This window comes from Peromyscus maniculatus, chromosome 3 (assembly GCF_049852395.1).
Source record: "Peromyscus maniculatus bairdii isolate BWxNUB_F1_BW_parent chromosome 3, HU_Pman_BW_mat_3.1, whole genome shotgun sequence".
NCBI classification, from domain to species: domain Eukaryota; kingdom Metazoa; phylum Chordata; class Mammalia; order Rodentia; family Cricetidae; genus Peromyscus; species Peromyscus maniculatus.
Genome location: NC_134854.1, coordinates 111969374 through 111992403, shown reverse-complemented (window position 1 = coordinate 111992403; position 23030 = coordinate 111969374). Strand labels below are relative to the sequence as shown.

Genomic DNA, 23030 nt, shown 5'->3' with positions numbered 1-23030 from the left:
AGGTGTATGAACACAGGAAGGCCCTAAAGGTTGTACCAGACCAGAGAGGAGATATAACACTGCCCCTCTGTTGATTGAGAAGCACTATGCCTCAGGACTCCTGCCGTCATAGATGTCTGCATCCTGCATCTGACAGGGAAATTCTCATACTATTTCTAACAAGAACCAAGTTCTAGGATCAAGCCCTTAGGTGACTCCCAGGGAGCTTTGTCGTAGGGAATGTGAGGAGTCATACCTGCCTTGTTAGTGGACATGCTTACAATGCCAAGAAGTCACCTCCCACCCTGGGCCTCAGATCCTCATCTGCTCCATGTAACTGGACCACAAGGTCTCGAGGCCCAGAGAAATGTTAGTTCTACCTGCTCCCAGGCCTACTTCCTCTTGAAGGGGTGGCTGCCATTTCAAGGATCCAGGTGAAAGCTCTAGAAGGTTTAGGTGGTTAATTAAATTATGTACTAGTAGTGAGGGCTGTTAAGGAGAGCTAATTCGATAAGATCCCATGTCCATGGGTTACAGAATCTTTTTCTGAATAATAGGCATTGGTGTAGACATCACTGAAATACCTCCCAATAACAAGATGTCTTTATAGTTCATGGTTTTTAAGTTGTATATAAGGTGATCACAATCATCTTCAGAAAACTGCTGCTTTATCTTTTGCACAAAAGCTAAGTCAGAATACTTCCTACACAGAGACAGATACAGCTGTGCAAAGCCCTCTTACACTTGTTTGCATGCACATACATGCACACACACAGCCTAGCACCAGCTCTCTCCATTCCCTAGTGAGATTCTGGAGTGATTTTCTTCTCTGTGGTGCTAGTAGACTCTAGACTACAGTCTGAGGGAAGGGATAGGCCTCACAGATCTCTGATCAGGAAGGTTTGCGTGGGGGAGGGCTCTGGCCTGCAAGAGCATATGCCTACTACACTCACCACACACATCCCTCAACTGAGGAAGGTCTATGAGGAAGGGGTTCCTACAGCAGATTCCTCACAGAGTTCAGGTATGCTTTTGTGTTGTCAGGTTCTTTCTTTGAATTTCACTGGAATAGCAAATTGCTTTCCAGAATGTTCTGTGATGATGGTTGTCAGGAATGCCTGGGAGTTTTACTTAAATTAACAAATGATTGCCCTTCCCATTAGCTCTGCAAACAGGCCCTAATTAGTGAATTGGCTAATGATGGGTGCCTCTGGGGTCATTAGTCCTGACAGACAGTGTTGGCGGTGTTCCGGGCACTGTGTCACTGTCACAAAGCATGTTGTCAGGCTCCACTGCAAGTTGAAGCTGGGAACACATGTCCTGTTGTCCCCTCCTTTTGTCTTTTACATTGTTTCCTTGGCTCAGTAAATTACCTATGGATTAGCAACATGGATTTTTAGAATAAAGACAAGAAAAGTGGTTATATAGATTCTAGGTAAAACAGTTTTCAAGAAACCGTTGGTCTGGGAATCACTTTAGAAGCAGTGTTTTGCCCTGCAGCCTTGGGCTTTCCCAGTGAGCACACTCATCTCTCCCCCACAGGCTGCACAGCCGTCTGGGCCAAATTCCTTCAGTGTGGCTTCCTTCTGAGCCTGGAGTTGTTAAGGAACAGGAAGACAGCATGGCAGGATGCAGAGGCAGGGCAGGTCTCAGAGGTGGTCCTTCTCAGGACTTGCACCCTCGGAGAGCCTCTTGCCCTCCACGAAGTGGGTATCAGGCCCAACACAGTCTAACACCCGATGGTTTGGGTGTCCTTGAATGCTAGACACTCCAGGGGTTTGCAGATCAAGCTTCACAATAACTCGGTGGGGGTCCCGGGCTGGTGTTGTAAAGGTGAGGACAGCCCTGAAGGTGAAGCACAATGAAGTTGTACAGAGGCAAGAATGCAGGGCCAGGAACTACCATGACAAAAAAGGTGCTTTGCATTCTACAGAGTCTTCCTACATCTGCTCAAAACCTTGTGCCACTTGGCCTAAACACCTATTTAAGCAAAGGCCCAAAGTTTATTTGAAAACATAAAGTGCAAAAAGGGTATTCAAAGCTTGAAGCAAGTCATAGATATAAAATGTATGATACTTTTCCATATGATAAAAATGAGCAACACTGCATTTAAATGTTCAGAAGTAGCAGAATAATTAATAATTATGCAAAGGTGATTACCCAGCAGAGCAGATCTTAACATGGCTCTCACTGAATTACTAGCATGATTGTGAGTTTTGAAAGGCAGAAGCACAGTGTTGGTTGGGGTGCAGAGGCCAGGCTTAGGGCTGATGTGGCAAGAAGTGGCTAGTTTATGACCTTTGAAAGCCATAAAGGAAAAGGCCTTGGCTGCTCTCATGGTGTGTGTGTGTTTGTGTGTGTGTGTGTGTGTGTGTGTGTGTGTGTGTACATACATATACACATTCATTTGATTCCTGCAGTGTGGCTCATAAAGCCCTTCCCAACCCAACAGTTCATGCCTGTGGGTATCCACCCGGTGTTCTTTGGCTCTCACACTCTGGACCAGACTGTCCTCTCTGGGAACAGAGCATCCTCACAACCTGCAGCCACTCCAGCCTACCTTCACATCCCTTTCCTATCCTGGGCCAAGGCACATGGCTCCTCTGCTCTGAATCAGTTTTATCATCTGTGAAAAGGGACAATAATGCTGTTCTTGTGATTGGCTGGGAAGATGGTGAGAAGTTGCTGTTAGAGCTTGGATGGAGAGTGTCCTCCACAGGTTTATGTCTTGAAGGTCTGGCCTTTATCTGGTGCTAATGGGAGAAGGTGGAACCTTTAGGAGATGGAGCAGAGTGGAAGGAAGTCAGGTTTCTAGGAGCATGCCTTAATATGGAGATCCCAGCCTCTTCCTGTCTCTGCTTCCCAGCCACCATGAAGCAAGCAGCCTTTTCTGTCACCAACTCATGCCATGGTATATTGTGAAGCCACAGGCCAAAGCAACAGGGCTGAGCAGCCATGGACTGAAACAAGCCAAACTAAACATTTCCTCTTTTCAAGCCCTGTGTCTCAGGAATTTTGTCACAGTGACAGAATGTGACTAGTCATGTTTGTAGAGTACCCAGTTCAGAAAAGTGTCGGTTCTGGGCTGTTCAGATACTGCCAGGCTCACTATGTGCAGCTATTGGCATATGACTCGTCCCCTGAGGTGTGCTGCAAGTGCCAAGTTCACGTGGATTTCAACCACCCAGAACAAAATTCTGTAATATCTCATAATTCTTTCCTGTGCTTACATTTTGGGATAGCACTTTGTTATAGCTTATTAAGTGAAATGCATTATTAAATTAATTTCACCTGTTTCACTTTTGCCAAGTAACTATTAAAAAACTTTTAAATGTGCATGTAGCTTGCCTTCCATTTGCACTGGGAAGCACTGCAGCCTTCCCTCTCTCACTACCTGCATGCTTCCTCCTTTAGCATGCCCACCACCATGCTTGCAGCCCCACCCAGGAGAGGTTTGTGTCCCCAGTGGAGAGAACTGCACTAGTTCCTGCAAGTAATGAGTTGGGTGGAGAACAGCACTGTTCTTCTAAACAGCTTTTTTGTTTGTTTGTTTGTTTGTTTCTGCTTTGAGCATAGGAAAGCCTACACTAAAATTTAGTATTGTTGCCTAGGTCAGAAACCATCAGTAGGCAAGTGAGAACCCATACCCAAGTAGCTCCCTGAGAGTACTGTGACTTCTACCTCACTGTATGGCCACTAGTGTTCTTGGTTGGAGTATAGCAGGAACTAAACTGGCTTTGAACACAGTCTCCATACTGAATCCAAGAAGATGAGCTGGGGACCAGAGAAGAGTGGCCTGGACAGTAAACTGTGGGCAGAGGTTTAAACAGGAGATGGTGGGCAGTTGTTAGAAGCTAAGCCTGGTTTTAGAGGAGACTGAAGGAAGATGCCGCTGCAGAGTTCTGATATTGGGCTTTGAGATCTGGAAGGGTGACTGGAGTGATTCCTCTGTGCTTTGACCTCAGGCTCTTCTGGACAGATGTAGCTTGTGTGAGTTATTTCCCTGTCTGTAGGTGCTCCCATTCCACCTCCCTCTCATGTTTACAGCTTCACCCTTCCACACCTGCCCCAAGAGCTTGAAGTCACTGCACAGAGCATTACGTCAGGAGCCCTGGGTCCCAGAACACCCTGCTGTTGCTGTGTGCTTTGCATTCTCAGACTGGTGATAGCAGGCTCATGTTGGTGAGAATTCAGGAAGATTATGAGCCATATAGCATGAGAGGGTAGAAGGCTTCTGTAGGGATAGCATACAGTGTAGGGCTTTTACAGTGGGGGAGTTGCCTAGGCAAGAATTTCACAGGCTGAATCCTGGAGTATCTTTTCCTCAGCCATGTGACAGAAAATGGGGCTTTCCATTTGACACGAAAGACAAGCTGCAAATTATCTCACTGTGCAGGTGCTGGAAGCAGATCATGACCTCAGGTTCCCATGAAATGGCTCTTACCCAGGTCATTATACTACCCTGACTTGAGGAAGGCCAGAGCAGAATCTATTTCCACCAGGAAAACTAGCAGGCATTCATTCCTATGGGCCTGTTAGCCACATCATCCAGTTTACCTAGTGCAGGCACCAGCCTGAGCTCTAACCCACCACACACAAGAACCCCTCATTTCTGCTGTTCTGTGTGCCCAAGGGGTAAGACAGGGTCCTGAGGACAAGTCAGTGATCAGGGAGTTCACATGGCATGAGTACAAACACACAAAGCAGCAAGCAGGGTCTAGAACAGGGTGATGATGTGCTGTGTGGAGGCTGTGCTCATTCATTACTGCCATCAATAGAATGCAGTGCTCCATTTAGACTCTTCCAAGTTGCACATGCATATGTGTGTGCATGTGTGCATGTATGTGTTTAACATCAACTTCATTAAAAGATGAACACAAATGATTTGAAGTGAATACCTGTCATGACAGAAAGAGTGGACAGCTGAGTCATCAAGGTGTTCCTGTGCCCTTCCTCCTGGGGCCACATTAGCGGGACCCTGTCCTAGTCTGCTTTGTGTTACTATGATAAGACACTGATTACAACCAACTCGGGGAGGAGGGGGTTTATTTCAGCTCGTAAGTTTCAGACCATCATCTAGGGAAGCAGGAAGGACCTCAAGTCAGAAACTGAAGCAAAGACCACAGAGGTACACTACTTCCTGGCTCCCAGGCTCACATTTAGCTACCTTTCTTTACAGCCCAGGCCCACCTGCCCAGGAATGGTTCTGCCCACAGTGGGCTGGACTTTCCTGCATCAATTAGCAATCAAGAAAATGCCCTCACACACATGCCCACAGGCCACTCCTGTTGATAGAGTTCTTCAGTTGATGTTCTCTTCCCAGGTCTGTCAAGTTGACAACAGGACTAACAAGGATACACCAGCAGTAGGTACCAAGGCAGGGCCACCCTCAGACTCCTTTGCAGGTTCCTAGGCCCCTCCTTAGGACTGACCAGGGTCTGATCAGAGGCCCCCTCTGATCCCTACTGTGAAGTCTCTTCAGAAGCTATATATGTCACCAACATGGCCAAAGAGGCCTCTGTTGTGGAGCAGCTGCCTGGGTCTACAGCCACCTTCTGGAACATCCCTCCTTTAGGTGTGCTCTTCCAAAAACTGACTCCTTCTACATGCCTCTCCCTTCAGTCTTCCTGTAGACAAAGGGCTATGAGGACAGTCCTATTTATCAGACCCTTTCTGTGCTCTTGGAAAATGACATTGAATACATTATCTCCCATTTACTGCCTTATTTTATAGACAGTAAGATGAGGAGTCGCCAAAGTGAAGGCACTCACAAGGTCACAGAGCTGATGAGTAGCAACCGCAGGTTTCTGTCCAAGTCAACCAGCCTCCATCAGCTGTCACACAGGAGGTTTGGCAAGGGACCGTGGCTGGCACAAGACTGACAGTGGAATTTCAAATGCCAGGGGCTTGGGTTTGGTTTTGTCTTAGGAAGCCATCAAAAGTGCCTGAGCTTTGAAGTGACAGGATCAGATGTGTGTTTTCAGGAGATAATTCTAGAAGTCGTGTATTGTCTACTAAGCCACACTCTTTCATCCTGTCCCTGTGCGGCTGATGATTTCTAAACCCAAGTACAAGAAATTGCATTTGTCTATCTGATTTCACGCACATTCCAGCCAATTGTCCCAGCCTGCCTCTTTCAGTCTGTGTAACTGCCTCACTGTGTATACACACTTGTGTGCATGCACACACACCCATCATATGGGTGGGGGTCATAATTTGGCAGAAGACTGATTGGAGCTGGCTTCCTGCTGTGCAGCCACTGGCTTATGACAGCTGTGACTTGTGTTTCTCACATACCTGAGCAGTGATGGAACAAGATGGAGATACTGAGAAACAAGACCATCTCTTCACAAATACTCTAGGATTCACACCTTTTCCCGGCAACATGATTTGTGACTTCAGTTTTAAATTTCAGAGGCACCGGCAACCTTTGCTCCTTCTCATTCAATGAGTGTTTATTAAGCTCATGCTGTGGGCCAGGGCTCTTGTGCCTGGTGTTTCATGAAGGTCTGTATTCTTCTGTAGTTACTAAAGATGAAGTATGTTTATATGAAACAGTACTGTGACAACGAACACTTAAAATCCACTCAGGTCCCATGCTTAACACTTCCCATCTGCAGTACATGTCTTTTGCTTATTTTGTTTATTGTAGCATCTTCAAATTACAAATAACACAAAATACATACCAGAGAGTACATGTGTCTCTGTATGTGTGTAGTTATAGATAGGCTGCATCTTTAGATTTTCAAAATGAAAACTAGTGTTGTCTTTTAGTTGAACAGGTATAAAAATGGTATATGAATATTCTATTCATATATGTAATATATATATAATAAAATTTAGACAAAATGTATAATAAAATTTAGACAAATATAAAGAAAGTATTCAAAACAAAACCCCTAAATCTCCCTGTTAATATATTGGGGCCATCATTCAGTTCACAGAGTACAGCCACAAACCATGCAAATGGGCCGTGTAGTTCACACATCTGTCTGCGGACTAACCTCATCCACATGTGGACACCTTTCTAGTCAATAGATGTCTACTTGTGTCTTTGTATTAATTACCTGCCACTCTTCCATATGCTTATTTCAGAAATTCTTGACTATCCTATCAAGCTTGTCCCAGCTCCTCCCTAAGATAGCCATCATTCTGACAAATGGACTTGTATGACTTCCTGTACTTAATTAAGTTCATCTAGAAAAAGTTTCCAGGTCAAAATATATACCAAGAGAACCATATACACATATATTAGTATACTTATGTCTTATCAGCTGACCCTCCAGGAAGTCAAAGTGCCGGTTTCCACCTCACACAGTGATGGAGGAGGGTGTCCATTTTCTCAAGGCTTCTCAAGCGTGGTATTGTAATAGAAACACCTTTGCCAGTTTCACAAGGGAAGACAACCCTGGCTTCTACAACAGTTCATTTCTTCCATTACTAAATGAAATCCAAGCCTTTTCTTACATTGCTGGCCATTTAGTCTTTTTGTGGCTCACTTACTGGCAGCCTGTGCTGATGTTTCCCTGTATTCATTCTTACAGGCTATACCTTAGTGTCACTATTAACCCATGCTCTCTTTTATCGTGACTGCTCTAGTTAATGCTTTGTTTCACCATTGCCCTTTGGAGTTGATTTGCAGATAAGAACCAAATATATTTTTGTTCATATTTTTGTTGTGATTTGTGTTACATTGCAAAGGCTTTCCTTCCCCCAGGACTGTAATCTCAGGGAATAGTACTTGTGTGATTTTTTTCATTTCATGCTCTTCAACTGTTACTCTAAATATCCCGCTGGGGTCCACTTGGGAACCAGACGTGAGCACAGATCGGCTTGTATTTTCTCTGAGTAGGAGTCCTTTGTCCTGTTGGTTCTGATCTAAGTCTCACCGACCACATACTAAGGTCTACTCGCACACACGGATCTGCGTCTAGACTCCTTCCCAGGCCAGCCCTGCATGTTTTAAACACACTTAAAGAGTATTATATATAAAACTGCGATGACTCAAAATATTAAATCTCTGGTAGAACAAGCCCTTGTACCTTGATTATCTTTTTCCAGCTCATTTTTTAAGATAAATTTAGAATCATTTTGTCAAATTTCTCCAACCCCACTCACTCCTAGCTAGAAAAAGAAATAGAAAATCTGGCAGGGTCTTTTTTTGGGATAAGCACATCCTCTTGAATCCATTCCATCCTATCCAATTGCCATCCTTATTGTTTGGGTGCTTATTTGGAAAGCACTCCCAACCCATGCAGGGCTGAGGACAACACGGAGGACTCCTGCGTCCCTTAGCCTTGTGACCCTTCCTTGTGACAAGTAAAGCATTTAGGGTTCCTGAGTGCTTTGCTTGTCACAAGGTTGCTTCAGGACTCTTTCTCTGCAGAGGAAAGCCACATCTTGGTCTGTCCTGATAGCCCATCACTCTTTAACTGAGTGTGTCCTTCATGTACCACTCAGTGTGTCCTCCATGGCTACCACACAACCTTTCCTCTAGGAAACCCCTATCTGAATACAACTGTCACCTCATAGATCAAGTCCCGCCTGCTGCCCTAACAGCCTCTCCTTGTTTTCCGATCCAGGACATTGTCTGCAAATGTGTTCTGATTTGCTCCTTCATCTGGGCCTGTTCCTTTACCTTTCTTGTCACTCAAGACCTTGACAGTTTTAAAGTGAGTACAGGACTCTTATCTGTAGGATGACACCCTAGCCTGGGTTTGTCTAATGTCTCCTCACAACCACAGTTAAGCCATAAGTCCTTGGAGACCAATGCTGTGCTCTAACTGGGTGTTGTCTCATTGAGAGACCTGAGTCTTCCATCTACACTGGCCATGTTGACTTAGGCCCATTCTGCTTGTGATAAAACCCCCATGTTCCCATTGTTACCAGCTGGCATTTTGTCAGGAAGTGCTCTGGTAAGATGCCAGTGTGCTGACATCCTTCAGACCTTCACTTAACCCTGTATTGAACACTCATCTGAATCAGCCACCATAGTGATGTCTGCTAAAGGGTGATTGTTTATATCTAGAATGTCTCCTGTGTTTCTGGATTGCTATTCTATTACAGGAGAATCTTACCTCCACCCACCTCTGGTTCTATAGTCACTTACCTGGTTCTATTTGGGAGGCCCAAAAGTCACATTTGTTCATTTGGATTGTAATGTCTATTTTTCACTTATTTGAAGTTCAGAATGGCCTGGATTTTGAATGCCTTTAGGACTGCCCCTCTGTCTTTCCCACATCTCTTCCCTCTCAAAGTACATCTCAACTTGTTGGCATGAGCTCTCCAGGGCAGTCTTGATCTCCCTCTGTCCCAGCCTTGGAGCCTGTTAATTAAGGAGTCAAGTGCCTTTGGTTGGATAATGGTATTGGACACCAGCATCTGGGGCTGGGTGGGCTTGGTGCCCATTTTTCTGGGTATTCTGAGTAACTGAGCTAGAAAGCACGGTATGCATGGACTACATAGATGTTTACATGTGAACGCATACATACACAACTGTATCCTTCAGAATTTCTATCTCTGTCTACAGTTCATGCTAATATTCCCAACACTTGAGAGTTGTTAGCCCTTTCCATGACTAAAAGGCCTCCCAGAAGGTAGGGACCTGGCCTTACTGTCCTCCGCATAGGAGCTTCTCAGCCAGTGAACTTCTGCACTCAGCAGAAGGCCTCTCCCAAGCCCTTGGGCTGCCTTTTACCCACCACCTGCACTCCCCTCTCTCCTCTTTACAGCACACTAGTGTTCTCATGGTACCCTTTCTATCAGCCCTCCACTTCTCCTCCTCACGCTCAAGGGTTAGATTGGAGGGAAAGGCCTTGTCTTCTGTTTCTGGACTATCCCAGAATCCTTCAAGGACTCCAGGTTGACAGTTTCAGAAAACAGCCAGAGCCCCATTGTGATCATCATATGGCTGGTGATGATTAGTTTCCTCTCCAGGGGTCAGTGTGTCAGGGGTTCTTCTGAACCCCCATAGCTATGGCCAGCCTTGTGACTGTATTGAGGGAGGTCAACTCTGGTTCAAAGTCAATATCAGGCCCTACAGGATAAGACTGTTCCGGGGTGCTTTCTGCACTAAGAACATATGGCTATAGCTCCCTTTGCCCTGAGTGACACCTGAGGTTCAGGGGGAGGAAGGCTCTGGAGAGGATCCCCCTTTGGTCCCTCTTGAATCACAGGACAGAGAGTGGACTATCTGTCACCGTGCTGTCTCCACATGGTGAAGCAGGCCAGGTGTCCAAGTGTCTTCCTGGAAAACACACAGCTCAATCCAGTGTGTCCATGTAGCCTCAGTGTCTACATGTATTCAGGTAGGAGTGGCAGGGGAGGGGCAGGACCCACAGGTGAGATGTCAGCTGTGATCATTCCCACAGTCCCTGAAGCAGTGAGTTTCACAAAAATAAACTCTGAATGGATCACAGACCTAAATGCAATGCACAAAACTCCCAGAAGGTTATAGGAGAGAGTCTAAAGGACATGAGTTTGACAGGGACTTCCCAGACTCAATACCAAAGGCACAAGCCAGGAGAGAATAGATTGATATTGGACTTCATTAAGACAGACTGAGGATGGCTGCAGAAGGTGTGGTACATGTGGCCACTGATCTGGTGGGGTCAAGTCTAGAGGGGACAGATTATAGGTGGCACCCAGGTGGTGTCAAGACAGGGTGTGCATGGTCAGGCTGCAGGAGATACTGAAAGAATTCAAAGTATTCCCAGGGTCTATGTGTAGAAGACTAGAGTGTTGATAGTGGTTAGGAACCCAGATTGTGGGGAGTTCAGTCTGTTTTGAGTGACATGTATAGTGAGGCTGCCAGAGGTCAGAGTAGGAGAAAGGGTCTGGCTGTGTTGAGGGTGCCTGCAAGGCAGACCCAGCTTTAAACCACCCACAAAGAGGTATGTCTAAACATCACAAGCCCAGTGCTTGCCTTCCTGTCTTGTGTCTTGTGAGATGTGGCAGTGTTCTCTCAGGAGCATATGGCACTGCAAATCCACTCTTGCATTTGGGTGGTGAACGAGCAGAGAATGCCCAGCACCTGGGCTCAGGGCTGTGGCAGTCCAGCCAGACACAGTGGTTGTGTGGGTGGATATGGGTGCCTGTGGAGGAAGTCCTGTCATGCAGATACTCTCTATGCTGGATAGTTTTCTGTCAGTTTGACAGAAAGTAGAATCCTCTAAAAGGAGAAAATGCCTCCATGGGATCAGGCTCTAGAAAGCCTGTAAGCCTTAATTAGTGATTGAGGGGGGAGAGCCCAGTCCATTCTGAGTAGTGCCACGCCTGGGCTGGTGGTCCTAGGTTCTGTAAAAAAGCAGGCTGAGCAAGCCAGTAAGCAACATCATGCCTTCCATGGCCTTTGCATCAGGTTCCTGTCCTGACTTCCTTCAATGATGGATTACAGTGTGGAATGTAAGCCAAATAAACCCTTTCCTCCCCAACTTACTTTTGGTTATAGTGTTTCATCATATATAGTACAGGGGGATACCTTCTGGATGCTACTGTATGCAGTTGGTCCAGGACCTGCGGGTGAGTTCCAGAACACTTCACAGCAGGCAGCAGGGGGTACCTGCTGCTGCTGGAAGGTCTCACATGGGAGGATATAGCAGACCCTAGCCTTGGGAGGTTCCTCAGATCTTGGGAGAAGGGAGTAGGAATCACCTAGAACTTAGGCTGCCAGGCTCAGGAAGGGTAGGAGCTAAGCAGCAGGAACACAGAGAGCTCCAGAGAAGGTAGGAGAGCAAGGCTTAGGACAGAAACTATCTGACTGACTGTTAGAGAAAGTGGGCAGGGCCCAGCCAGCCCATACAAAAGTAGAGCTCATGCAAGTCCCAGCCGCTAGAACCTGTACAAAGTAGAGCCCCTGTGACTCCTAATTACTGATTCCTTGCCCACTTTAGATATGGAATGTCTGCTTTCTGCTAGGTATTCTGTGCAGAACTGTAGAAACAAAGGTAATATATTATGGTTCCTGCCTCCCAGGCACCCCTGTTTAATAGAGAGACTGCAGCATGCATGTGTGGTGCTCAGATGGGTGATAGGCAGTGCCTGACACCCTCATCAGTAGCCCAGTGAGGGCCGCAGAGCAGAAGAGACAGATTCAAGAATGCTTCTCTCAGTGAGAGGGATCCAGAGAGGTAGGAGGCCAGTGCAGGCTTTCATGGGTAGGCAGCAGTGAGATAGTAGGAACCAGCCAGTCACCAGGATCTTTGTGAAAGCATGTGTGGGATAGAGAAAATGTTCTGGAGAGGGAGCATGGGAGCTATGGTGCAGACACAGGAGAGCATAGCACATGTTAAGAGAGTGACCCATGGTGCTTTCTCTTACCATCAGTTTACTTAGCAGCTGTTACATGCAGTGCTGACAGATGCTGGAGTAAATGAGCAATGCCAAGAGTTTCAGAGAAGAGAAAAACAGAAGTGCAGTCCATGAAAGCTCTACACAGTGGGTCACTCCTGCTGGCATTGGGTAGGGTAAGGTGTAAGCTACAGTAGGCCCTCCATTGTATCTATAGAACTCTTCCTAACACAGCAAAACCTCAGAAGTTCTCTAGAAAAGAGCGGGGCTTGAGCATGGAGATAGGTAGGTTTACCAGTCTACTAGGTGACCAGAGGCTTTGGGTGACTGGAGACCTGGAGGCAGAGAAAACAGCCAGAGTCCCCCTGGGAACTGGAGCTCAGAAGATAGGAGCAGTTTCTAAACTAAGGGTTCTAGACTCTAACCAGCAGCAGGAACCAGTGAACAGTTCTAAGCTGGGGAGCTGCCTTGTACTCCAATTATCTTCTACCCTGTTAGTGGTGGTGAGTGGAAGGCAGAAATCAGCACAGCATCTGGAAGCCAGGAAGTCTTGAGGAATCTGGGGCCTGAATTCGGGTGGCCAGAGAGGTGAGAAGAGGTTTCTGTGAGATTCAGGATCCATCAGCTCCAACACAGTCTCACTCTCTACAGTTTGGACTTCTGGGACACTTCCTTCCTATTGTCACCTGGCCTGGGACAGCCTAGGGTCAAGTCCTATGAAAGCAGGTGCCCTCCTTCCACTACACAGACCTGCACTACATCAGAGTCTATGCAGGCTCAACTGCTTTGGCTGCTGTGCTCAGGGTGGGGTCCCTACTTCATGCTTTAATGGCTCCCTTAGAGCTGAGGTGGGCTTGTCTGTTCACCAGGGTGCTCCAGTGGTCACATAGAGCCAGTTACCCCCACATGCACCATTCACAAGTAGGTGTGTATGCAATGCAGATAGACAGCATATCATTTAAGCAAGAATTGGTGTCCCTAGGTCTAGAATGATGCCAGTGCTAGTGATGGGTTGGGGAGATGGGGAAACAGAATAGACAACCTGGTCATGCTTCATTTGGTGTTGTTACAGACCATCTCATGGATTCTGGGTATGAAGTTTAATGTGGGACTCAGAGGCTCACAGAACCATTAGGAGAGATGCGAGACAGGAAGTCAAGGGAGACCTCATCATAGGTCAGGGGTACTAACCCAGAAGACCTCAGCCTCAAACACTGAAGCTGATAGCTCTCAGGAAAGCCACTAGATATCTCAAAATTATCTGAAAAGCTCAACCAGCCTGCATGTCTGTAAGCCAAATGTTTGCCTCCCAAGAGCCCCTCAGAGCTGCTGAATGCCAGGCTTCAGGGTGTCAGGCTGTGGCCCTTAAAAGTAGGATTCTCCTTGCTTCTGGGCCAGAGCCCTGAAGAATGGGCTTTCTCTTTGCACTGGTCTAGGCCTCACAGTATTTCTCTTACTGGCAGATACTGGGAACTGCTGGCCAGTGGCTTGACTCTGGGGTTGAAGTGGGCCTGCCTGCTATGTATCTGCCCCTGTCAGATCCCGTTCCATCATACAGAGGGTCTTCCTACCTCACTAGTCAGCCAGCACCAGTGGTTTCCCTCTTTCCAAGAGCCATGCTCCCCCAGCTTCTTATGGAAGAACAGTAGCATCTGCATGTCAGCCAGCCTGCAGAGCATGACCTCCACCCCAAAATGCTAAGGCTCCCTTACACCAGGGCTTCTAGTGCCCTCTACTCCCAACAACATTCCTAGCACTTGTCTTCCTTCCTTGGAATAGCCTTCACACAGCACCAGTGAAAGCCACTGTAGGGTCAGGCACAGCCTTCACACAGGCACTAAAAACCACTGTGAGCTGCTTCTATATCAGAACCCTTGGAACCCTATACCATATACAACCCCAGGTTCTTGCAGCACAAGCTGGCCCACTAGTCCTTGTGGAGGACAGTGCTTCCTACTACAGCCTAGGTGATCTTCCAATAGTCACAGGGAAAGGTTCTGGCATGCCTCCATGTGCCCTGAGAGGTACTGTCCTGGGGTCTTCATGCAGGAGGTTAACCCCAGGCTGCATCATGGAGAAGCCTGAATGCCACCCTAAGTGTGCCTCTGGGCCTCAAGACTCGTGGGTAGGTGGACAACATCCACTCTAGAAGTTGCCACCTGCCTGTCTTGGAGGCAGAGCACAGGACTGAGGCTCTGTCTTTACCTGTCACACTCAGCATCACTAAGCAAACACTTGAAGTTTCTAGGCCTGTACTGTGGACTTCCTCACTGAAGCACCTCAGGAGGCTGAGTGGGACACGGGCTCTAGCAAGAACCTTGATCTGGGCATAGCTGGTTAGGCCTTGGGTTTTAGGGCTCATCACTAGGACTAAAGCAGACCTCAAAAAACAGGCCCAAGTGGTTGGCCACAGTCCTTCAGAGCAGCAGTACAGCCTTGCTTTAGAAAGACCCCTCTATAGTTAGTGTCAGCATGGCTGGGTTGTAGGAGCAGACTGGATGAGCATGTGATGAACCAGCCAAGATAGGACAGATTTTTCCAGATGGGAAATGATCAAGGCTCCATTGAGAAGGAAGCAGAGTTAGGAATGAATGGTCCTTCCTTGAGGAGGCCAGGAGAGGGCATCGAATCCTGGAACTGGACTTACAGGTGGTTATAAGCAGCCATGTGGGTGCTAGGAACCAAACTCAGGTCCTCTGGAAGAGCAGCAAGCTCTCTTAACCACTGCTCTATCTCTCCAGCCCCAACTGAGGGTGCTTCCCGATTATGCCTGAGAGCCTCAGACCGCAGCCAGACTACTGTCGGGCATCTGTCCCAATATAGTCACCCTCAGACATTAAAGACTAAGTAACCTGCTGTTTCCCTCCCAGCCTCTGAGACCCTGAAAGGGCCTGCACTTCCACATATCTGGTGGGAGGGCGGGGTTATGCATACAGTCCTTCCCCTGAGTGACAGGAAGCAGGCCCCCTGTGTTTTGTTTTTACCCCTAAAGGTAGTACTCCCCTTCCTTCCCAGCTTTTCATCCCATTTAGCCCTGGGCCTCTTACCAGGCTCTAGTTCTCTGAGGGATGGGCAGCTGGAGATCAGACTGACAGTGATCCCGAGTGGCATGTTGATCAATGATGGATCCCTGGGTCCCACTTACCCAGGTTGAGTGGCACGTGGTCGATAGCAGCCAGTTAACCCAGTCCCTTGCAACCTGCCTGTCTGAGCAGTATCTGCACCCTGGCTGCAGGATAGAATAGAAGCTGCCTCTGAGCAGCTGGACACGACCTGACGGAGATGAATGTCTAGTGCATGTGGAATATCGTTGCTGCTACTCTAATAAAAAGCCTGCTCCAAGGTCCCCCACCAATGTTTCCTTGAAATTAAATATCAGGAGAACAGATAATAGCCAGATTCCATACCAGGCCAATATTATCAGATTGATGTCAGCGGTGATAATAGGAGAAGGAGAAGTTGATGAGATTCCATTTATTAAATAAGTGAGAGACACAAAGGACTGGGGCTACATGTGAGCAGGTGTACAGTGTGCACCTCATAAGGGGCAGCTGGGGGAAGGATAGCACCCTGGATTTGCTCCAGGAACTCCTCTTGCTGCTGAGGCTGCAGTGCAGGGGGCAGCAGGGGAAGATGCTGTTCCCATAGTGACCCTAGATGGGAACAGGGAAGATCTTGCCCTCTCTGGCCTCCTGTTGACTCTGACCTTGTCGTGTCCCTTGGCTTACCACTTACTTTGCTTTCCCATGTAAGCCTTCCCTACAACACCCTTTTCCATGTGGAGTCAGCAAGTCTCCTGGCCCGTTGAGAAGCCCTGCATACCTTGTGGTATGAGCCTATGCTTTGTTTTGTTTCTCGTACTCTTGTCTCTTCTTTTGGATTTTGTGATATTTTCTATATGCTGAGTGAAGACATTAGGCTATGGAAATGGACACATCAGGCTGTTATCGTGTCTCTGTCTTACTGCTGAATGCCCTTGAGAAAACCACTCAGGCTTTTTTGAGACTTGTCCCTGTGTGCAGAATGAGGTAGTAATGCCTAGCTCACAAAGCTGTTGTTTGTATTTCAGGGACATGTTATAGTTTTAGTGATGTATATTGTCAGGGACACAGTAGTCCCTAGCATGGTCTGGTTAATCAGAATAGGAAAGACCTTACCTACATGCACTCCCATGTGAGTTGGCTTTTCTTCCTAGGCTGATTACCTGCATAGATACATCCTCCTTCCTTCTCCTTTTCCTAGGCCGTTCCTCACTCCAGATGCCTTTCAGAATGTGGGCTACTTATGGAACAAAGTGTCTCTTTGTAGAACTGCTCGTGAGATACTGCCCCTTCTCTTGACCGTGCTCATGACCACACTTCGTTTACCTCTAAGTGCAGAGGGTATTTGTCTTAGTTGGGGTTACTGTTGCTGTGGTAAAATACCATGATCAAGAGCAACTTGGGGAGGAAAAGTTTATTTTGCTTGTACTTCTACATCACTATTCATCATTGAGGGAAGTCAGGGCAGTAACTCAAAGAGAACAGAAACCTGGAGGCAGGAGCTAATGCAGAGGCCATAGCCTGCTGCTTACTGGCTTGCTCCTCATGGCTTGCTCAGCCTGCTTTCTTATAGAACCCAAGACCACCAGCCCAGAGATGGTATCACCTACAGTGAGCTGGGCCCTCCCATATCAATCATCAATCAAGAAAATGTGCCACAGGTTTGCCCACAGGACAATTTAGTGAGGGCATTTTCTCAATTACAGTCCTCTATTCCAAAAAGACTAGCTTGTGTCAAGTTGACATGAAACTAGCGAGGACAGTGCCTCACAAGGTTAGGGTCAAGATTTTGCTGAGCCTGGTGTCTGTCTTAGTACATACACAGTAAGTGCTCGATAGCCCAGAAGCTGGTCCACTCCACCACGTCCGTACTGCCTCCTATGAGGCCTTCAAAGGCTCATGCATTCTCCCAGTTTTAGAGGTTGAGATTCCAGGTGCAAGGTGTGAGCAGTTCCTGTCCCTCTCATGCAGTGTGGGAGCTGCAGATCCTCCTGGTAGCCCCCTGCTCTCCTTGGCTGGTGAAGTCTAGTACAGTCTCCACCTCTGTCCTCACACAACCATCTCATGTGTCTATCACTGTTGTTTTTCTTCTCATCAGAGTGTGAACTAGATTACCCCTGGGTTTGGTTCATTCTACTTCTCTGTTACCTGTCTTTACTAAGTGTATCCATAGCCACACTGTGTCCAAATAAGGTCATGTTCCAAGGCCCAGGAAGGATGTGGACAGTGAAGGAAACTCAAGCCCCTGACCTCTAGGTGTGCAGAAGGTATCAGGGCTTACTCCTTCCCAGGCCACCCACTTTGAGCACCAGTTTCTATTGTGGCAGATATGTGGGATCCATATTGATGTAAACTAAGCAGAAATATAGCTGTGCACTACAGAAACAGAAAACTGCTTGGCTTCTGGTGTCCACTTCTGGGTGAGAGCTGTGGCTACTGGCAACCTGATTTTTGTGCCATTTTTGCTATTGGACTTTTCACTTACTGAATATGTACTGAGATTGTGTGCCCCAGGTAAGCTGAGCAGGGCTTCCACGACTACCTAAGCTGACACCCATTCACAAGATTGTTGTTACCCTTTGGAGCTTTTTTTGTAGCCACTCAGGGTAAAATAGGTCACCTTGAATGGGGTGAAGCCACCCAACACCTGCTTCCGAATGGTCTGACCTGGCTAGCCCTACCCTACTTCAGAGAAAGGTTCACTTCAGGAACATTGCCTCCCCTCAGCAGCTTCTGTGCACAGTGGGTAAAACGTCCATTGACATTTGCCTGCCCTTGTGTGCTCCTGCTGTGCTGAAGTCCCTGTGGAGAGGTCCTGTGGCCTCAGCAGTGGCAGTGCTGTCCAGGAGGTAGATTTCACACAGCCCAGTTCCTCCCTGCCTAGGAACCCACTGTGTGTCCTCTGAAGTTTGCTTTCAGCTCACAGGCCCTCCTATTGGCACTTGAAGCCAAGAGAGCAGCCATCAGCAAGATGGGCAGCTCTAGTGGCCATGAGAAAAGGGGCTAGTGGTGAAGCCACTCCTCTGCCCACCTGCAGCTCAGCCCAATCTATTAGTGGCTCTGTCATACGTGTGTGGAGGTGAGGTCGAGGCTGGGCCCAGGAGCCTGCCAGGGTGCTTTCTTGATAAAGACAGTAAGCCTCGTAGCACGTAGAGCTGAGATAGCCCCTGGTATCTGTCTGGTACCTGTTGACCATATTCAGAGGTCACACGGGGAAGGGAAGTGTGCTTTAAGATTGAACTTGTGCCCCGGAGTCTTAGGCAGGTGTGAGGCTGTGTTTAAGGAACATAAGACATGGCATGGGGACAGCAATACAGGCCACCAAATATAGCTGGCCGTCAAAGGCACCACTATGCGGGGAGGACAGCTGCACCTTCCCAGGTGTGAGCCACAGAACAGAGCCAGGAGGGGAGACGGTGGGATAGGGGTGCAAGCTGCAATTTCAGGGTGCTTCTGGGGGGACCTCAGAGTGGTGCTTGTAGAGAACACTTGTCTGAGACTGGATGCCACTAAAAACTCTGTTCTCCAAGGCCACGAAACTCTGAAAGGCCCAAAGCAGCCATTCCACAAGCACTTGAAAAGTTACAAAGGAGGTAGCCCCACAGTACCCCCAGGGCCTCCTCCGTACAGCAGGTAAAAGCTGGCAAGGGGAGTCTCCAGAGGCTTAAGAGAAAGGGACCACATCCAAAAGGCACCTCTCCCTCGTGTGTCTGAGGATTGGATGTCAATGCAGAGGCAGAGACCCCAGGTGACCTCACTGAAACTTGTTAGGTTGAGGCTCCCTGAGCAGCATTGAGCACAACTATGAGAATAAGGGGGCTTCTACCCTTTAAGTATGCTTTCTCCCCTGTGGCCTGGCAGCTTGCCACAGCAGCCCAGCCAGCCTGCCCACTTCTGTTGCAAACTTCCTAACTTGTTCAGACCTCGGTTGACCCTTACTGTCTCAGCCAAACATGGGCTTTCACTCCTTCACTGGCACATATCCTAAGGACAGGCCATGACCAAAACAAACTCTGCCAGCAGAGAAAGGTGGACCGGATGAGTGAGGTTTCTAGGAAGGGTCAGGCCCGATTAAAGGAGGCACTATGCCTACAGAGAGGATAGCACACAACGCCTGTGGTCTGGGGCTGGTTCAGGAAGAAGGAAGGACCCCAGGCAGCATTATGGAGTAAATGGCAGTGCTAGAAGTGTCTATCCAGACCCCTGGCCTGGGCACGAGACATGCTGACTTACTTCCTAAGCCCCTGATGACTCTGCTGCTGACTCTTCCTAACTGATGGCTTTGACTTGCTTGAGTTATTTTGATGACAGCACTACCCTCTCTAGTGTCTACTGTATGGCTGACACTCTAAATTCAGAGGTGCAAGGCAGAACAGCAGGCCAGCCTGGAACACAGCTCGCAGAATAGCCATCCTTTTTATTGCCAAGGAATGTAGGGAGTGGCTTGCTGCAGCTTTGTAACTGTCAGGTGTTACTGCAAGTCCACCACAGCTGTTACAGACCCACTGCAAAGCTGATGCGTGGTGTGGCGCCAACACAATGTCAATAAATATACCCTCGCCACACATTGGCTGCATGATGGAACTTCTCCATACCACAGTTTTCATGTGGGAGAAGGAGCTGGGGAAGCAGAAATAGCCAGGAGAGGTGACTGGGCCTGTTTTCACCAGTGTGCCGCTCTATGAGCTGCTGGGGGTTGAGGCGTGAGAAAGTGTGCTCAGGACCCTGAGTAAAGAAGGTTTGTGGGAGGAGGAGGGGTGTGAGAGAATGGATGTGTGGGAGTGTGTGGATGTGTTAGGGGCGTGAGAATGAGTGCATGGGAGTGGGTGACTATGTAGGAGCTTAGGAGAATAAGTGTGTGAGAATGAATGAGGGGCAGCCATACCTGTGGGAGTGTGTGTGTGAGGTGCATGAGAGTATGTGTAGCTATGTGTGTGTGTGAGTGGTGGGGACACTGGGTGTGTGACAGTGAGGGTGGCAGAGGGGAAGAGACCTAAATGGTATGAAAAAGGCATCTGGATGTGGTCTGCAGCTCAGAAGTGGCCACAGGGAGGCTGAGAGGCACCTGGAACAGTATAATCTGTTGCTTACTTTTTAATCACTTGTTTTGCATCATAGTTATAGCATATTCATTTGTTGTAGATTCTAAAACTATTTTCATAAAGGAAAAAAGGAAAGATAGTAAAGTGCCTCAAAACATTACTGCAGTTATCTCTAAGCAGTGGGGTGTTTTTGTTTTTTAGGTTTTTTGTTTTGTGTTGTGTTGTTGTTGTTTTGAGACAGGGTTTCTCTGTGTAGTTTTGGTGCCTGTCCTGGATCTTGCTCTGTAGACCAGGCTGGCCTCGAACTCACAGAGATCCACCTGACTTTGCCTCCCAAGTGCTGGGATTAAAGGCGTGCGCCACCACCGCCTGGTCGTATTTTTGTTTTATCTTTTGGACATCTCTAGGTTTTCTGCTTCACTTGTTCTTGTGGTAAAATTAGAACAGGGGTTTTGTGGGGAAAATGGCGTTCCTGTCACCTGGCTATGGTTGTCAGGTCAGAGCCTGACCCAGACAGCTGGGAGACTACCCAGTGTTGTGTCCTCCAGCTAAGGCCTCTGCCCACTAGGCCCCTCACACTTCCTGGTGGCACTGGGGACTTAGGGCAGCAGCCAGCCATCATATAGCCTTAGACCCTAGTCTGTTTAGCATTGGCCACTGGCCATAGGACCAGACCCTGCACTTCCTTATTTGTAGAATGAACTGAAGTGTGGATAGACATCCAGAGCTTATCCTAGTGTCTTTCTGGGTACTGAGTGTGAGCTCTTGCCTCCCATGCCTTCTGATGCCAACCATCTGCTCTTGTCATCCCCCAGGCCCCGCAGAGTGGAGCCTGTGTGTTCCGGCCTACAGGCCCAGATCCTCCGCTGCTACCGTGACCATCTGCATGAGGTACTTCTGTGTTCAGACCTGGTCAAGGCATACCAGCACTGTGTGAGCACTGCCCGCAAGGTGAGGTCACTGCCTTAGTGTGCGAGCATGGGATAGAACAGTCTATGCCTGGGCCCCGTCATTTAGATGTCCTATCCGCCACCTGGCTCGGAGCCATGCCGCACTACTCTTAGGACCTGTTCCCTGTGCTGCTCTACCTGGCTAGGCTTATGATGTCTGTCCACCTTTCTGGAGCCAGTGGCAACTTCTCACCTTTCAGCATGTGGGCTGAGAGGAGGCTCCCCTGCTCTACCTCCAGCTTCCCTCAGCAGCAGCTCTGAGCCCTGTTCCATCCACCCTGGGTCAGTGGCCACTTTCAGTCCCGTGCCCCTTGGTCTGTCCCTCCAGTGTACCTTCATTGCACAAGAGAAAACACGAAAAACGTGATGATGGTGGTGGACAGACTGCAGGAAGCTCCAGTGTGCCTCTGTCACTACACATGCCTAAAAGAGGCTTGGGACCTTCCAGGCTCGGACTCTCCTTCCTGGCCCTATACCTAATGCTCCTGGAAAGCAGATCCTCAGTGAGCTCCTGGCTACATCAGGGGCCAGCTGGGCCCCGGAGCCACCTCTAAACCATGCATGCAGTCTGGCACAGTACAGGCCTCGGCACTAGGCTCACAGGGCTCCCTGTGACCAAGGCATACTGACTGGAAACACTCATTGCCCTCTGCCAGCTCACTGAACATAGTTCCTGGCAAAGGTGAGATAGGAGTGAAGGACCCTCAGAAAAGCTAAGCTTCCAAAAGCACTTAGATGACAGATGCATTCCTGGGACAGCTCAGGACACCTGAGGCCCCTCCAGGTACAAGGCTGTAGCCTGTAGGTGTGCAGAGCTCCCTATAGCGTGAACCCAGTTGCACAGGTGCACTCTCCCGGTAGCTCTCTTCGAAAACCCCTAGTTGTCAAACCAGAGAACAGGGAGGCCCCTGCTTACACAGAGCAGAAGTGGGTGAGGTTGCACTAGACCAGGGTGGGGGCTGGGCATGCCACTGTGAGAGTGGAGAAGGGAACTGGACCCCTGGAGATAAGGAGGTGGTGCTGGCTATTATTGCTGCAGAATGTGTTAAGTAAAGGTCCTTTGTCCTGCTGGACAATGAGGAGAGACCCAGTCCAGGTCCCAGGCCAGTCGACTGACTAGCAGCCAGTCATGCTCCCGGGGAATGGTCTCTGTCCCATGCAGTCTCCAGGAACCTGGAAAGCATGGGGCTGGGCCATCATTGGGACAGAAGAGAGCTCAGCTGAACTCTGGCTATTCTCTTTGAAGGGCTGAGGAGCAGCATCCTTCCTGGAGCCTTGAAGAAGGGACCCATCATAGGACCACAGACCCCAGGCCATGGCCCCTGTACCCTGCGGCTCCCAGCTGGGTACCCATATGCCTCTGAGCATGAGGCCACCATGCTTGAGAAACAGTATGTGCTACTGACCGAAAACAAATAAAGCAGATGTCTTTGTTTGCAGTCATTCACTCACTGGCACCCAGTCACTTCTGTTGACTCTGTGTCCAGCCGTCTGTTGGTCACCAATGACACAGGGCCTCATAGAGCAGACTTCTTCTCTGGGGGAGTACTAGGCCTGGAAGGGGACAGCGTGGAGACCCATAACTACACGACTACACAAAAGCCACCACAGAACAGGTATGAGAAGAAATAAAGGATTTTTTTTTCTTGGGATGGTGCCAGCTTCCAGAAGCCCTTCTGTTTGCTCTCGGGAAGGGTGGTGGATAATTGCAGGACAGAACAGAGCTGGGA

At 48.5% G+C, this 23030-nt stretch overlaps 1 protein-coding gene across 1 annotated transcript in view; it reads left to right on the top strand.

Annotated features, from left to right (window-relative positions):
* Positions 1 to 22747, top strand: part of Chchd6 (coiled-coil-helix-coiled-coil-helix domain containing 6) — a 212837-nt gene extending 190090 nt beyond the window's left edge. The window contains exons 7-8 of the mRNA XM_006994771.4: positions 21166 to 21301; positions 22547 to 22747. Of these exons, the coding sequence (XP_006994833.2) occupies positions 21166 to 21301; positions 22547 to 22552 (142 nt within the window). The 3' untranslated portion in view covers positions 22553 to 22747. The remainder of the gene's footprint in view (positions 1 to 21165; positions 21302 to 22546) is intronic.
* Positions 22748 to 23030: the final 283 nt, after the last annotated feature.